We start from the raw sequence: 15044 nt of genomic DNA, 5'->3' as shown, positions 1-15044 counted from the left end.
TGACTGTGCTAGCATGAATTCCTTCACAATGAGTACAGGAATAAAATGCAGCAAGCACACACTGAAAGGGGAAGAATAGGTTAACCATGGGCAGAGAAAGGGTATTGGAAACTCAGCAGGAAAGATCAAGAGAACCTTCTTTTCATCCTCAGGCATGTCTTCTGCCTGTCACTCTGAAATTATTTTTTCCTCTCAAGGGAGATTTCCAGGGTACATCCCCTTCTATTGTGTTAAGGAACTAGGCTGTAGTGACCGGTGTGTAGCAATTAGATCCTGGATCCCAAGGGCCAAGTCACTCAGCTCAAAAAGCTATCAATCTAAGACTGTAGAGTTGAGACCTTTCTCTGTAGGAGTTTGCCACCTACTGATTTGCACGTTCTTTATACCCTGTGCCAAAATAGGTGGGGGAAGAAGGTTACTTTAGGGAAACATTGTGTGAACTGCCCACAATGGACAATGCAGGGGACCCCAGAGGAAGAGACTGACAAAGGGGTGGGGAAAGGCTTTAGCCCAGCTGTTGAGCTCCCACTAGGAGAGGGAAATTAGCATGAGGGAAGGGCACAGTGTGTGTGTGTGTATATGTGTGTGTGCGTGCGTGGAGGGGGGATGAGGAAGGGTTTCTCTTTCTTTCTCTCAGTGCTCAGTTAATCCTGCTGTCAGTTGGTGTTAAGGCAGCAGTCTAAACGCCGGATTCCAAGAGAGAGAGCTGCACAGTACAGAAGGCAGAGCAGAAAGGAGGAGGAGGAGAGAGAGAAAGAGACGAGAAGGGGGGGGAAAAAACCAAATCTATGCTTGGAACTGAGGTTCTTTTTCGCCAATGCAAAAGGGAATATGCAGCACATTTTTGCCTTCTTCTGCACCAGTTTCCTAGGGACGGTGTTAGGGGCCAATTTCCCCAACAATATCCAGATAGGTGAGTTTGAGATGCTCCGGAGCTGTGGCTCTATTTGGGAGCGACTCTCCCTGGCAAGCAGCGGGGGGATCTGACCAATTCATTCCCTTCGCTTGCAAAGAAAGAATGTGTGTCTATGTGATATGCAGGGTAGATTTTGATGTGGATAGAGCTGTGTAGGTTGCTGAAGGGATCATCATAGCAGGGAGGTAGCAATTCTTCCGGGGGGGGGGGGGGGGGGAATCAGTGCCTGCACCAAAAAGTGCCTCGGAAATGGAGGAAGCAAAAAAACCCGTTTGTTTGTTTGCTAAGGAAAATACCAGGGCTGGTGCTCTGCATGGGGGGACGGGGGTGGGGGGGAGAGAGACGGGGAGCGGGGTAGTTAAAAAAGCACCTATTGCATTTTATTTTTGGCAAGGTTTCTCGTGTCTAGAGGTGGAGTACCTGGCAGAGGAAACAACACTAGATCATCTCGGTGGTTGTTGTTGTTTGTTGTGAAAGAATAAGGCCAGAGCTAGTCTAAGAAGATGTTGCATTCAAATCTCTTTTCATTTCATTCCACTTGCTTTCCTCTAGTACTGGCAATTCCCCATGTCTTTGTCTCTTGCCCTCCCCTATTCGATAATTTCACAGTTTCTCTCATCCCTCCCCCACGTTATTATTATTTATTATTATTTTATTATATGCAATTGGGTACCATATCTCTGCTCCTCTCTCTCCCTTGTGCATAGGTCTCTTTCCATCACCCCTCTCTTTGTAATGCCAACCGTTTGCTAAGCCAATGAGTTAAAGCAACTCCTGGGTGAGTCCAGCTGCACAGCTGGTGCATTTATTGCTGTTTATGCTGCTTTGCTTTCCCCGTCCCCTCCCTCCCAGCCACTCACCCCCAACTCAGAATTTATTTGACACCTCAAGCTTTTTTCCCATTCAAAAAAAAAAGATGGATGGATGCATACTAACAGGTTGGTTTTCCTTTGGCAGCAACACATAGGCATGAATTTTTTTTGGTGCGCAAATGCCCCCTCCACACTCTTAGATCTAACCTGTGTTGAAAATGTGCAAAGTGCCTTTCCTGCCAACGGGCAGCTCTCTGTGCTGCTGGTTCCTTGCTGATTTTCCAAGCAGTCTGCTTGGGAAAGTTGTAATTAATCAATAGACCTTTTTATTTTCATTCCATTAGTCACTCTCTCTCTCTCTCTGCTTCGTTTCCTGACTTGTAAATCAGGATAATAAGACTCCCTTTTACATTTGTAAGGACAGCAAGAAAACCCAGCTGTATAACCATAAATATTAAAATAAAAAGAGTTTGGAAGGAATCTAAACCCTCATGCTCTGGAATATAAACTGACCTCTAAATCTTGGGAGTCAGCAGCAAACTATCCCTGGGGTCAGGTTATCCCATCAATGCCTACTACAAGGTTTCTTACAACTTCCCCTGAGGCAGCTGGTGCTGGCCACTGTCAGAGACAGGACGCTGGGCTAGATGGATCTTGGGTCCAATCCAGTCTGGCAAGTCCTATCCGATTTGCTACCTTGTACTATAATTCCAGGGCTTGCCTGGGATCCTGGCAATCATCTCCGTGGGCAAACCCCTTCATGGTCAGATTTTTGACTGGTCTTGCAGGCTTTGTCTGTTGTCACCTGTAAAACAAAATGCTGGTCTTCTCAGTGCAGCAAACTTCATCCCTGCTTAGCAGCAGGTGGCCTGTCAAGAAGGCTTAATTCTCCGCCTTTACAACAACCGTCTTAGGAGTTCCTCTTCCCTCAGTCCCCAGCCACCAATTATTATTCCTTCTGGGTCTGATTCTGCCAGCCTTACCCCTGCCGAGTAGCACTTTACTCTTTGAGTAAAGTAGCTCATTTGAATCCATTGGGCTGTTTGTGGTGAGTCGGGGGGCAGAATCGAATGTGGGCCTACAGACGGGTGAGCTGCATGAGGTGCTGTTCTCCATTGGTTATGGGGGGTAGAGAGATGCTGTTCTCCCTCATAAGGATATCCTGGCAGGACTTCAGTTCTTGTCCCTTAGCCTTATGCAGGAGGAGACTTACCCCAAATCAATTGGCTCAATCCCATCCTGGCTGCTGCCCGGCCGAGGGAAATGTGTGAGCTGGCATATTTTTGATACATGTCTGACATAAGGTACACGCTACAAAAGATGCCTAAGCCCATACCCCCTGGTTTCTCACCGTACTGGGAAGTTATGGAGTTCTAGCCACACGCGAGTAGCATTAGTTGAGTGCAGGAGCAATAGCTTCCTGTCAAAAGACTGGTTGTAACAAATAAGCCTTGCAATGTGGATGCATTTAAGACCTTTGCTTTGTTTTGTTTTTTCTCTCTAGGGGGATTATTTCCTAATCAGCAGTCCCAGGAACATGCGGCTTTTAGGTTTGCATTGTCTCAGCTCACAGAACCCCCTAAACTGCTTCCCCAGATTGACATTGTGAATATTAGCGACAGCTTTGAAATGACATACACCTGTAAGTAATGGCTTTCCACACTCTCTCTCTCTTTTTTGTGAGTTTCATCCTGGCTGGTTTCTCCTCTGAAATGAGGGATATACGTAGAGGGGCTCTTGCTCCCAACTTGATATCCTCCATCAGCTCCACGTAAAGAAACTCTGTACAAGAGATTTCTGATTCTGTTTGTTTTGTTTTGGGACTTGGGCATTAGATATCTCTGCAGTTGTTCATGAGATGTCTTATATTTTCTCTGTTGATGATTTTAAAGCACTATGTAAAAATCTTGCAGTTTCTCTCTCTCTCTTAATCTCTCCCACACTTTTCATGTTGGGGTTTCATTTCAGTTCTCGCTCCCATGTTTGTCATAGCCCTGATGTGACGCAGACCCCACTTCTGGGCGTGGAATGGGTTACTTAATATGAACACCTCTTTCTCTAGCCTTAGTTTAGCCAGGCAGCATTTCTGGTGGAAGTAACAGACAGCTGTAAAAAGGGTGCTAGATGCAAACAGAGGATGAATTTAAAACAAGGGACATGCCCAATAATGAGAGAAATGGGAGAGGTCTGGTTTCAAGTTCTGCTGGAAGTATCAGCACCATTAAAGTGTTTCTGAAAAAGAACTGCCACAGCAGAACCATGAATATGGCTTAGCTGCACGGTACTAAAGAACACAGCCGACTGGACGGCTTCTCGTTATGTGCGGTAGTTGGGAGCAAAAAAGAATGCATCACCAGGTAATATCAGGATTAGCAGCAACAAAAAGAATGGGGGAAAAAAAAACCACAGTTCAAAATGGGAATACTGCAGGGCTCTCCTCTTTGTATTGTGCAGCCCAGTGCTTTGTTAGAGAGACTAGAGCCTGTTGTGACTTGATGCACAAAGAATTCTTTCATTTGATCCAGTGTTATACTCATCACTTTCAATCCGTGTGTGTATTTAAGGACTGGCAGTAGGGACTGGAGGGATATAAGAAAGCCTTCTTTTTGTGATTCCTGGTGCATTGTTATTGCCTAATGTTTGTAGTATCCTTTTGATTCACTGAAACACCCTCTCTGCAGTTTAGTCATGTGGCTAGCCAGATTGATATGGATACAAACAGTTCTCCTCTGCTAAGAAATGCACAGGGGAAAAAAAATGTTCTCTTGGAAAAATAACCCAGTACGTACAAGCGGAAGAATTAACAAAGTGTTTCTTTAGAGGAAGGAAGGTTACATGTTTCTGTTGTGAGGTCTGCAGAGAGATTTGAAATCCTGGAATTCTTCAGACAGCACTAAAAAAAAAGAGAGAGAGGTAATAATTTGGCCACTTTTTCACTGTAGTAGCTAATGACTACTGTAAAGATTTTTTTATTTTCCTTAATAGTCCTCTCTGAGCCAACTGGTAGGCTTCCCTCAAGCCAGAAAAAAACTATTTCAGGTCAATTCAATGAGACTTTATTGGCAGAACAAGCTAAACAAGCATTGCCAAAGTATAAGAAAAAGACAGACCCCCTCTGATATTCGTCAAAGGAGGATACAACCTACCCAGGAGAGGATAATGGGCTGCGTTTGGGATTGTCCATTCCTGATCTGGTAGCAGGTAGCTAAGCAGGACCTGTGGAATCTGATCTCAGGTGCAGGACTGTCTCACAGAATATTGTGTCTGATCTTCAGTCCTCCTCCCTCTGTACACCTGTCCCCGATGACTGTGTTTACTCCACAGCCATTAGTGATAACAGCAGGCCCATGAGTCTTTTCACACTTAGGAAACCCTGTATCATTAGTACACGGGGGGTGTGGGCTGACAAAGGCTAAATGAAAGCGAGCTAGCCCCCCAAAGAGATGGAAAGCTTCACTGGCTGGATGTTATATTTAAGTTTTATGTAGGACACGTTGTCCTAGATCAGACAGACAACGCGCTCCGTGCAATCCAACTTCATTTATTCTCAATTTTTTTTTAATTAAAAGCTTCCCAAAGTCTGTTCTCCAAGGCTATGGAAAGCAGCATTTGTTTTAAAGGCACAAAAAGGGAGTTAATCCAGTCATCTAGCCTGAAAGTAGGCTGTGATCTCCTGATGAATTCCCCTCCTGAGTGCCAAGCCTAGACATCTGCAGGGTGGAAGAGCGAAGATCCCTTTATTTGTGGTGAATAAAATCCCTAAGTGCTTGGTGGACCTATCATTCTTGGAAGATAATATACATGTTACCAATTAAAGCTACAGATTGTTTGTTCCCATGGAGATACAGAAGATGCCACTGTTTCTCTAACTTGAATTACCTGCATCCCCAAATGCTCTGCCCCTGGTGCTTCATGTACCAAGGAGTCTAGCATGGGACCTGAGTAAACTAATAGATCGGACCCTTGCAGCAAGCACTGCCTCATGCTAGAATCCAGTCTGCCACAGTAACCAGTGTCCTCGTGAGCAATTCTAAATCCAAAACCAGTATTAAGAGTTGGCGGTCCTTGCAGAAGTACGGAGCCGAGCTAGGTAGCATGCGAGGTGCTGACAAGGTAGCCGCATGTGCTTCAGCAAAACGACAGTGCCTGGTGCAAGAGGACAGCTTGCAAAATGCATTTCATCCACCATTTGTGACACGGTCTACTCTACCTGCCGTATAACTCTTTACCCAGTAAGGATGGATACGCTCTGTTATCACAACTGGTCAATTCACTCTACAGGATGTAACCCGTCACCCCCGTGATGGAACAGGGATATGAAACCAGTACTGATGCACAGAGCTTTCACATCAGTGAGGATGTTGGATTGACAATTATGATCTAATGTCCCGAAAGGCAATAAACCAGGTGGAATATCCGTCTGTTGCAACTGGTTGCCATGCCATCAGTCAGCGGCGATACAGCACCGCAATCAGCTTGTGATTTCTGATGCAGCTGAGCTTGGCATTTATGCTGTTGCATAATTCCAACTCAAAGACATTGGTTAACTTAAAGGTATGTACTACAAGAACTTTAAACCCCTTATCCTAGCCCTGGAAGAAGAACATTACATTTAAAAAAAATCCTCTAAGCCTTATGGAAGTATGAAAATAACCAGTGACCGTCATTTAAATTCATATCCAATAACCTCTCACTTCATGCATGTGGTTAATGACGGTACTGGCATGTGAAAATTCACTGGGCCCATTCTAATAACCATATTAACTCTGACCCAAAGATACAGGGTAATGTGTTGGCTTTGTGTTTGTGTCAGTGTGTGTAACATAGCCCCCCACATGGCTGGTTTACAGGGAGAATGAGGGACTGACCACGGTCATTAGTTAAAGGAGAAATCCTACCGCTCAGATGGCGGTAGCTGTATTTGTGTATCTTTTATCAGAGAGACAGTTATTTTGGGAGAATACTAATGTTACAGCCCACCCGACAACAGAAGTATATGCCAGTGAGAGGTTAGTATAAAGGTCAAAATCGTGATATTATATAGCAGGGTTAGTACTGGAATTCAGTGGCCCAAAAGATTATATAGAACTTTCCAGTCCCCTTCAGAGACCCGAGCGCAGATTCTGGCTGCGGTCGTAATTGGAAATTAATGTTGTGGTCTCCAGTGAGCTTTGTCTACCTCACAAAACCCACCATGTACTTTGTGTTGGGACTGACTGTCTGTGTCCGCTCAGCAGGAGCTGCTGGAGCTCAGACGTGAGAGGTATTGGTAGAATGGTGTGAAATGCCGGCTCCTTGAAATGCAGAGTGCTGCAACTTAGGACTCCGCTGCAACTGCATAGCTAAGTGGAGGACCATGCTGAACAAAGGTATTTCAGTCAGGGATCAAAGGGCACTGACAGAGTTGTGTACAAGAAGTTTGCACTCAGCCTGCCCCTACTGAAGGTCAGTTTTCAGCTCGGCTTCTACTAGGTCTCCATTGAAGCATGAGTAACCTACTGTTGGGTTTCAGAGGAACAGCCGTGTTAGTCTGTATTCGCAAAAAGAAAAGGAGGACTTGTGGCACCTTAGAGACTAACCAATTTATTTGAGCATGAGCTTTCGTGAGCTACAGCTCACTTCATCAGATGTTTACCGTGGAAACTGCAGCAGACTTTATATACACACAGAAATCATGAAACAATACCTCCTCCCACCCCACTGTCCTGCTGGTAATAGCTTATCTAAAGTGATCAACAGGTGGGCCATTTCCAGCACAAATCCAGGTTTTCTCACCCTCCACCCCCCCACACAAATTCACTCTCCTGCTGGTGCTAGCCCATCCAAAGTGACAACTCTTTACATAATCAAGTCGGGCTATTTCCTGCATAGATCAAGGTTTTACTGTTGGGTGTGCATTACAGATCTCCTCTGTGCCAAGGATATGAGTTGTTACAGCCCCACATTACGAAGCAATGGCTTTTAGCTCATGCTTTTTGCTCTGGAGGTGCATGGTTCAATCCCTAAGGTGTCAGTCAAGGACGGTGGCCGTCATTCATTCACACCACCACTTGCAAGTAAAACCACCTCCTGAAAAGAATTAGCATTTGCACCCATATAACCAACTGGATCCAATGGGTTTTGGTTGGTGCAAAGGCTAGTCTTTGTGTGTGCCTAGGTACCAGGCAATTTAAAGGGTGGACACAAGCATTCGCATTCGTGGCATGGCATGCAGGTGTTTGCACATGCAAAGTGCATGAATTTTCAGCTGCATGTGCGTGGAGGCTGAAAATCCAGACCATAATACTTTGTGATATCATTCTCCATCTGTGCATGTACAGTGCCCATCGCTGATTGGGTGATCCTGAATGGGTACTGCTACCGGACTAATAATACTATTAATAAAATCAGTGATACTTTAGAAAATGAAAACAAGAGGAATGAGCTTCTGTTGTAAAACTACATAGCAGAACCAATTAAGAAGAGATCTGTCCTGATCTCCCATTATTTGATTAGGTTCTTACCTATAATGCCAAGATAATTTGATAGCAATAATAATACATAAAGGACTAACCAAACACAAATTATTTTGTTTGTTTGCTTGAGACACCCATGTGCATACAGTGCTTCTGTACCGTGCTCTTTATCTCTCAAATTACCTTTTTAGAGGCAGGAAGTAAGACACACATTTTAATGTTCTCAAATGACGATCTAAATCTGATTTAATTAAACAATTATTGTATGTTGAATTAAAAATCCCTTTTTGTTGACAAACAGAGCGGTCGCCATTGCTCAGAATGGTGCTGCTTGTAATTATTCCGGCAGCAATCAATTAAAATGCAGTTTTGTAATTAAACTTCCTCAATCCCGGAGAGGCCTGTCCTAGGATACTATGTAAATTTTGCGGTGGTGTAGGGCTGGCAGGGGTTGAGTAGTACTTTAAAAATAATGTAAACAGCGTACTTCTGCAGTGATAGATATGCCTACTTAACACAATCTAAATGAGCAGAAATACCTATTTAATGTCAAATGTCATCTACTTAATGCAATAGCTTCTGCGAATGAATGCATCTCTTTAGATTTTATAATAAGATGTAGCCAGGTGTCTTCTGTGAACAATGGAGCATTGTCAACTCACATTTAAGTCAATGGGTGTTGAGGGTGCGCGACACCCTGTGGGATGGCTTTTACATTGATTAAAAGCTAATGGTTGTTAAATGAGACATTACCACCATACAGTCAAATCCACACATAAATAGGGTAGGTAGGGGGCTGAAGGGGGTGAATTTTGCCAAAGATCTGCAAAGAGTGGCTCCCAGAAGAGAGGTGGCTTAAGCTCCTCCTAGAGCCGCCGGAGAGCAGCTGCTTTCCAGCTCCCGTGAGAGTGATATTATCATGTTGCTTCTGCCCACAAAATCCTGAGCTGGGACCTCTGCTGGGGGAACATGCAGGATATGCCTACCAGCTGGGTGGCTGCTAGTTGACTGAGCTTGTTCTGGTGTCTGGCCAGCAACTAGCAACAAGGATGGGATCTGGTCCTTTGTGCTGCTCCCAAAAGGAGAGGAAGCTCAGAAGACACGCACAGAGAAATTTGCTTTTATGACTGCTGCCGCCAGTAGGGGGAAGACATTTGACATGTCTAGTATAGTCTTTGTCTAATCTATCTATATGCTTAGATGGCCTTTGTCACTATAGTGTCTGATCACCAGCAGACTGGGAGAATCCCTGTTGGAATCTCATCTGAAATAATCTGTAGGCGGTATGGACAATACCATATTGCTGTTTGGCAGACATGACACTACTCTGTCTGTTACATAGTGTTAAACCTCAGTGAATAGGATTCATAGAGTCAGGTTTGTTTGTTTTCTTTTATCAGAGGACGGGAGGATATTTATTCTCTGAATGATGACATTCGTTTTCCTCACGGGCAATAGGAGAGGTGCCAGGGGTGTGGAGAAAAGCTAACGTGACAGCCATGGTAGGAACAGGGGGAATTTTACACCTGCAAATCTAACCTGTCTCCCGGGATGGATCCCAGACATTAATTAGTGACAAAAACGGGACAAGCCTTGCATGGGTAAAAGGTGGCCAGGCAACATTAAAAGAGGGGATTTTAGAAAGAGTAAGCAGTGGTGCAATTACGTCCTCTGTGTGCTGATCACTTTTCACTCTTTGCTCACCCCTTTCTCTATCTGAAATGATCTATAAAAGAAACACAACTGAACAATTGAGGCCTAAATGTTGTGTTTAGTATATTAAAAAGCTCTCTGTGTGTGTTGAAATCCTAATGAGGATATTAAGAAGAGTGTCATAATGAGGTTTTTTTCTGCCCAAATCCAATAGAAATAATTATTTTTAAATGTATATTTTCCCTTTTAGGGCTGGAGATGCAAACGCAACAGCACTGTGCTAGGGCATAGACTCATAGCAATGTAGGGCTGGAAGGAACCTCGTGAGTCACCAAGTCCAGCCCCCAGCGCTGAGGCAGGGCCAAGTAAACCTAGACCATCCCTGACAGGTGTTTGTCCAGCCTGTTCTTAAAACCTTCAGCGACGGGGATTCCACACCCTCCCTTGGGAGCCTATTCTAGTGCTTAACTACCCTTATAGTTAGAAAGTTTTCCCTAATAACTAATCTAAATGTCCCTTGCTGCAGATTAAGCCCATTACTTCTTGTCCTACCTGCAGTGGGCATGGAGAACAGTCGATCCCCATCCTCTTTAGAACAGCCCTTCACATATTTGAAGACTGTTATCAGGTCCCCGTCCCCCCCTCAGTGTTTTTTTCAAGACTAAACATGCCCAGTTTTGTTTAACCTTCTCTCAGAGGTCTGGTTTTCTAAACCTTTGATCATTTTTTGCTCTCCTCTGGGCTCTCTCTCAAATTTGTCCACCTCTTCCCTAAAGTGTGACAACCAAAACTAGACACAGGTGAGGCCTCACCAGTGCTGAGTAGAGCAGGACAATGACCTCCCATGTCTTATTTACAATACTCCTTTAGTACACCTCAGAGTGATATCAGTCTTTTTTGCAACTGCATTGCATTGTTGAATCAATGTGTGATCCACTATAACCCCAGATCCTTTCCAGCAGTATTGCCACCTAGCCAGTCGTTCCTCATTTTGTAGTTGTAAATTTGATTTTTCCTTCTTAAGTGAAGTCCTTTGCAGTTGTCTTCTTTGAATTTCATCTGGTTGAATTCAGACCAATTTTTTTTAATTTACTAAAGTTGTTTTGAATTCTAACCCTGTCCACCAAAGTGCTTGCAACCCCTCTCAGCTTGGTACCATCTGCAAATTTCATAAGCATGTGCTCAGTTCCATTATCTAAGTCATTAATGAAAATATAGACTAGTACCAGACCCAGGACTGACCCCTGTGGCACCCCACTAGATACACCTTCCCAGTTTGACAGAGAACCATTGATAACTGTTCTTTGAGTATGGTCTTTCAACCAGTTGTGCACCCACGGTTATAATAATTTCATCTAGACCACATTTCCCTAGTTTGCTTATGAGAATGTCATGTGGGACTTTGTCAAAAGCTTTACTAAAATCAAGATATGAGAAGCAAGAATGAAACTAGTCTCAGCCTAGTAGCAATGTCCAATTTGAGTGACATGCCACAAAAACATAAGAATATGAGCACCTTATGCGTAAAAAGTTAATTAGAATCTTTAAAATCCTCCCAGCTGGAATTTTCTAAGTTGGTACTTTAGTAACACAGATAAGAATTATTCTATTTTAACATCATCACTTGGAACAGAGGTAGCTTTGTCTTCTCATCTCAGAAATACACTTGTACGTACTTGGGGCCAGAGTGACTCACAATGAGTAGGCAAGGAAAGAAAGTGGGCCTGTAAAGTGCTCCCCAGCATGAAGAAGGGTATCAGAAAATCTGGCCACTAGCAATCCAGCATCTTCTCCACACAGCATATGTCCAAATAACACATGTCACTGTTAACATAGTGTGTACTGTAACTGTCCCTTGGTCATATGCTGACCCAATCAGCCGTTTGCCTGCACAGTAACACTCGCTAGTTGATTTCCTTTCACTGCTCTGTAATAGCCGTACCCAATCAATCCCTCCAGTGCACTTTTTAAAAAATGTTTTTATTTTTTCTCAGTAACTTCTACCCCGCCCTTGCTCCACCCCGAAAACTGTTTAAACTTCAACCCTTGCCTCACCCAGCTCCAGGGCTATAGAAAGGAGATGTGCTTATGCTTCATAACCCTGACTGATCTCTTTAAGAAAGTGACAGCGAGAGGCAGCAAGGAACAGATGCAAATTACCATGCTCGGGCTTCAGCGAGAGGGGCTTTTTATATTTGTGTAGACAAAGTAGAGTACAAACAAGACAGATGTCTGACGTTAGTAAGTAATGGTCAGCTGATGGCAGGGCTCTTATGTGACCAAAAAAAAAAAATCTTGGTTTTGACTAAATAACAAAGGTCCTGGAAATCGTGGTAATGGAGACAGAGCAGAAAGGTCAAGGGCTTCAGGGACTGCTGTTAGGCCCGCAAAATTCTTTTGATGACTTAGATGCAGTATGCAAGGAACTTGCCTGACTTTAGTTTGCCCTTCTTTACTTGGGCAAAGTTTCATTGAGCAATATATATAAGCATAGTATTCAGCTGTGGTTTTCCTGCTACCTGCCCACACAGCTGATGTCCCCAGAGCTTCTGAGCCAGTTTGTTTTGCATCCATGCAGCACTAACATACCGCAGAAGGCTTTGCTCGCAAGAATGGGTGGGGGTGGAGCTCTTCTGGACTGTGTCAGCACCCTAACAGGGGAGCAGTAAAAATTAGGTGGGATTGGAGGGAGATGAGAATTCAGAAGAGATCCAGGAGGCAGTAATGCATGGAGGACAGTGGAATTCTATGGCTGAGGAGAAGACAGGGAGAAATGCTAAGAGATGGAGTAGTGCTAAGAAAGGAAGAAGGGCAGCAAAAATGGAGGGACTGGTGGCAGTGGTTATAGCTGTTTTGGGAATATTTTGACAATGATGCCTTCAAGGCCTGATCCACAGCCCACGGTAGCCAATGGAAAGATCTGATTTCAACATGCTTTGCATCGGGCCCATAATCCCTCTCCTCCCTCCCACATACATACACCAAGAGGAACCTGTGCCAGCTGCTCTATGCTGGGTTCCTTCCCTTCTCCCTTACCACCTGGGGCTATAGGTTGCTGGGTTTGGAGGGGACGGGAAGAGGTGAGGGGTCCAGCCAGGTTCTGCTGGATCTTCTCCTCCAGAGCAAGCCAGCATGAGTTCCTGCAGTAACTGGTTTCCACCCCCAGTGTTCGGAATGCTGGCTCAAGGGAGCGACAGGCACCACTGGATCCAAACATCAGCACGGAGGCAAGAGGCCTCCAGCAATTCACCCACGAGCTCTAGGTGTAGGGAGTGGAACCTGCCAAGCCTGGGGCTGGGCTCAGACCCTGTCCCCCACCACATAATAAATGCAATGGAATGCCAGACTTGATATCCCATAACACCCCCAGAGTTACCACTCTGCCCCTGTGTTCTAGTGATGCCACCGGAAGGGAACTCTGGGTACAACGACTTGCTCTCCAGCCTCTCTTCACCTGCTCTGTGGTGCCCTTACTCAAATTTCTTTCTAGAGGACTACACCCCGCTCCTGTCTCAGGAACTTTGCTGACCCCCACTCCCCTTCTTCAGTCCCTGCTCTCAGTGCTTTATTTCGAGGCCATGGCTACACCCCAGCCTGTGGGTGAGAAGAGGAATTAACTAATCTAGAAACACCATCCCACAAACAATACAATGGATCCAAAGGCTCACCCTCACGTAGTCCCAACACGCAGCCCCTGGCCATGAGGCATGGAAACCTGCAAGTATTGCATGAGTCGAGCAGCTACCACTAGGGAGTGATACTGCCTGCTCGGGGATGCCAATAAAATGAGGATCTGCACTTTGGAAGAACGTCATGTAGTGAAGATCTGGTCTAAAGGTGACAGCCATGTGGATTCTGCCTTAAGCAGGAGCACACCACAAGGGAGAGGATTTAGGCATGAGCATGGGGGAGGAAGGATAGCTCAGTGGTTTGAGCATTGGCCTGCTAAACCCAGGGTTGTGAGTTCAATCCTTGAGGGGGCCATTTAGGGATCTGGGGCAAAAATTGGGGATTGGTCCTGCTTTGAGCAGGGGGTTGGACTAGATGACCTCCTGAGGTCCCTTCCAACCCTGATATTCTATGATTCTATGGACAGAGGTTTAAGACCCTCTGTACAGTGCATGGCACCTGTTGGGGAAAGCATACAGAATCAGCAAAGGAAACAAAAGCACCTATTAGAAAGTATTGTTGTCACTGTAACAAGGGCTGGGCTGCTGAGATATGCTGCAGCCAAGAAGGAGGTCTGGCCTGTAGGGAATTCAGGAGAAATTTCTTTGTTCAGAGGATGATTAATGTATTTAATGAACTACAAAAGGAAGTAATGGATGCTTAAACCACAGCTATGCGCAAAAGACTGTTAGAGAGGGAGGGGAAAAAAACCCATGATTTCAGGCTGAAAGCTCAGTAGCTATATCCTTGTAGGTCAGCAGACTAGGAATGGATTATGCAGACTTCCCTACCTCATCGTCCTGAAATGTTATTAGATTGTAACAGCTACCCTATTGCATTTAATTTAAATGCATAGCTAAGTGCATTTAGCTGACTTAATTTGAGTTACCTTAGTCTCCAGGCTCTCCCAGTCCTGGTGCTGTTACTGATTAGACATTGCCATTTCTGCCAGTCAAAACCCACTGCTTAGGGTGAGCGAAGTGGATGGCTGTTGTCCAGGGGCTGGCCTGGTGTCACCTCGCTCATTTCCCATGGAAGCATAAGTGGAGTTTATAGGAAAAAAGACAGGCAGACCAAAGCCACCGAAGGACAAGGCGACTCAGAAGATTGCTATCTAGGATGCAATCTTTCATCATCCAACAAGACTGGCAGTGGTCAAAAGTTGTTACCATCCGATACCTGTTTGGGAGCCCACAGGTAACAAGCTGGTGAACTCAGTCTAATTGCTGGCAGTGAGTTGCCTATAGCTTGAGATGTTATCAGAATGCGATGTCAGTCTCAGCAGAGAGACCTAGAAGTGAATGGGTAGAAGAGCCTGTTCGGTCTTCTGTAATCCCACCAATCCCTCCTTTGTGGGAAGCCTACATGGACCCTTCCCATGCTGTATCTGTCCTGTGGGTTAACAGGACTTCAGCATCAAGGGGCTAGCAAGCCATCACTTAATCATATAGTTACAAAAATGCCCATATTCATGGGCCTATTGCCACCTCACTCATTAGATTCTGGGATTACTGACTGTGTAATCTAAAAATGTTATCA

The 15044-nt window shown here is 44.8% G+C and overlaps 1 protein-coding gene across 7 annotated transcripts in view; it reads left to right on the top strand.

Annotated features, from left to right (window-relative positions):
• Positions 1 to 670: 670 nt before the first annotated feature.
• GRIA1 (glutamate ionotropic receptor AMPA type subunit 1) overlaps positions 671 to 15044 on the top strand; it is a 163208-nt gene continuing 148834 nt past the window's right edge. For all 7 annotated transcript variants that reach the window (XM_073355277.2, XM_073355278.2, XM_073355280.1 and 4 more), the window contains exons 1-2: positions 671 to 913; positions 3233 to 3370. In XM_073355277.2, coding sequence (XP_073211378.1) covers positions 832 to 913; positions 3233 to 3370 — 220 coding nt within the window. In that variant the 5' untranslated portion in view covers positions 671 to 831. The remainder of the gene's footprint in view (positions 914 to 3232; positions 3371 to 15044) is intronic.

Source organism: Lepidochelys kempii, chromosome 8 (assembly GCF_965140285.1).
Source record: "Lepidochelys kempii isolate rLepKem1 chromosome 8, rLepKem1.hap1, whole genome shotgun sequence".
NCBI classification, from domain to species: domain Eukaryota; kingdom Metazoa; phylum Chordata; order Testudines; family Cheloniidae; genus Lepidochelys; species Lepidochelys kempii.
The sequence above is the reverse complement of the archived record's forward strand: the minus strand, read 5'-3'. Positions and strand labels throughout refer to the sequence as shown.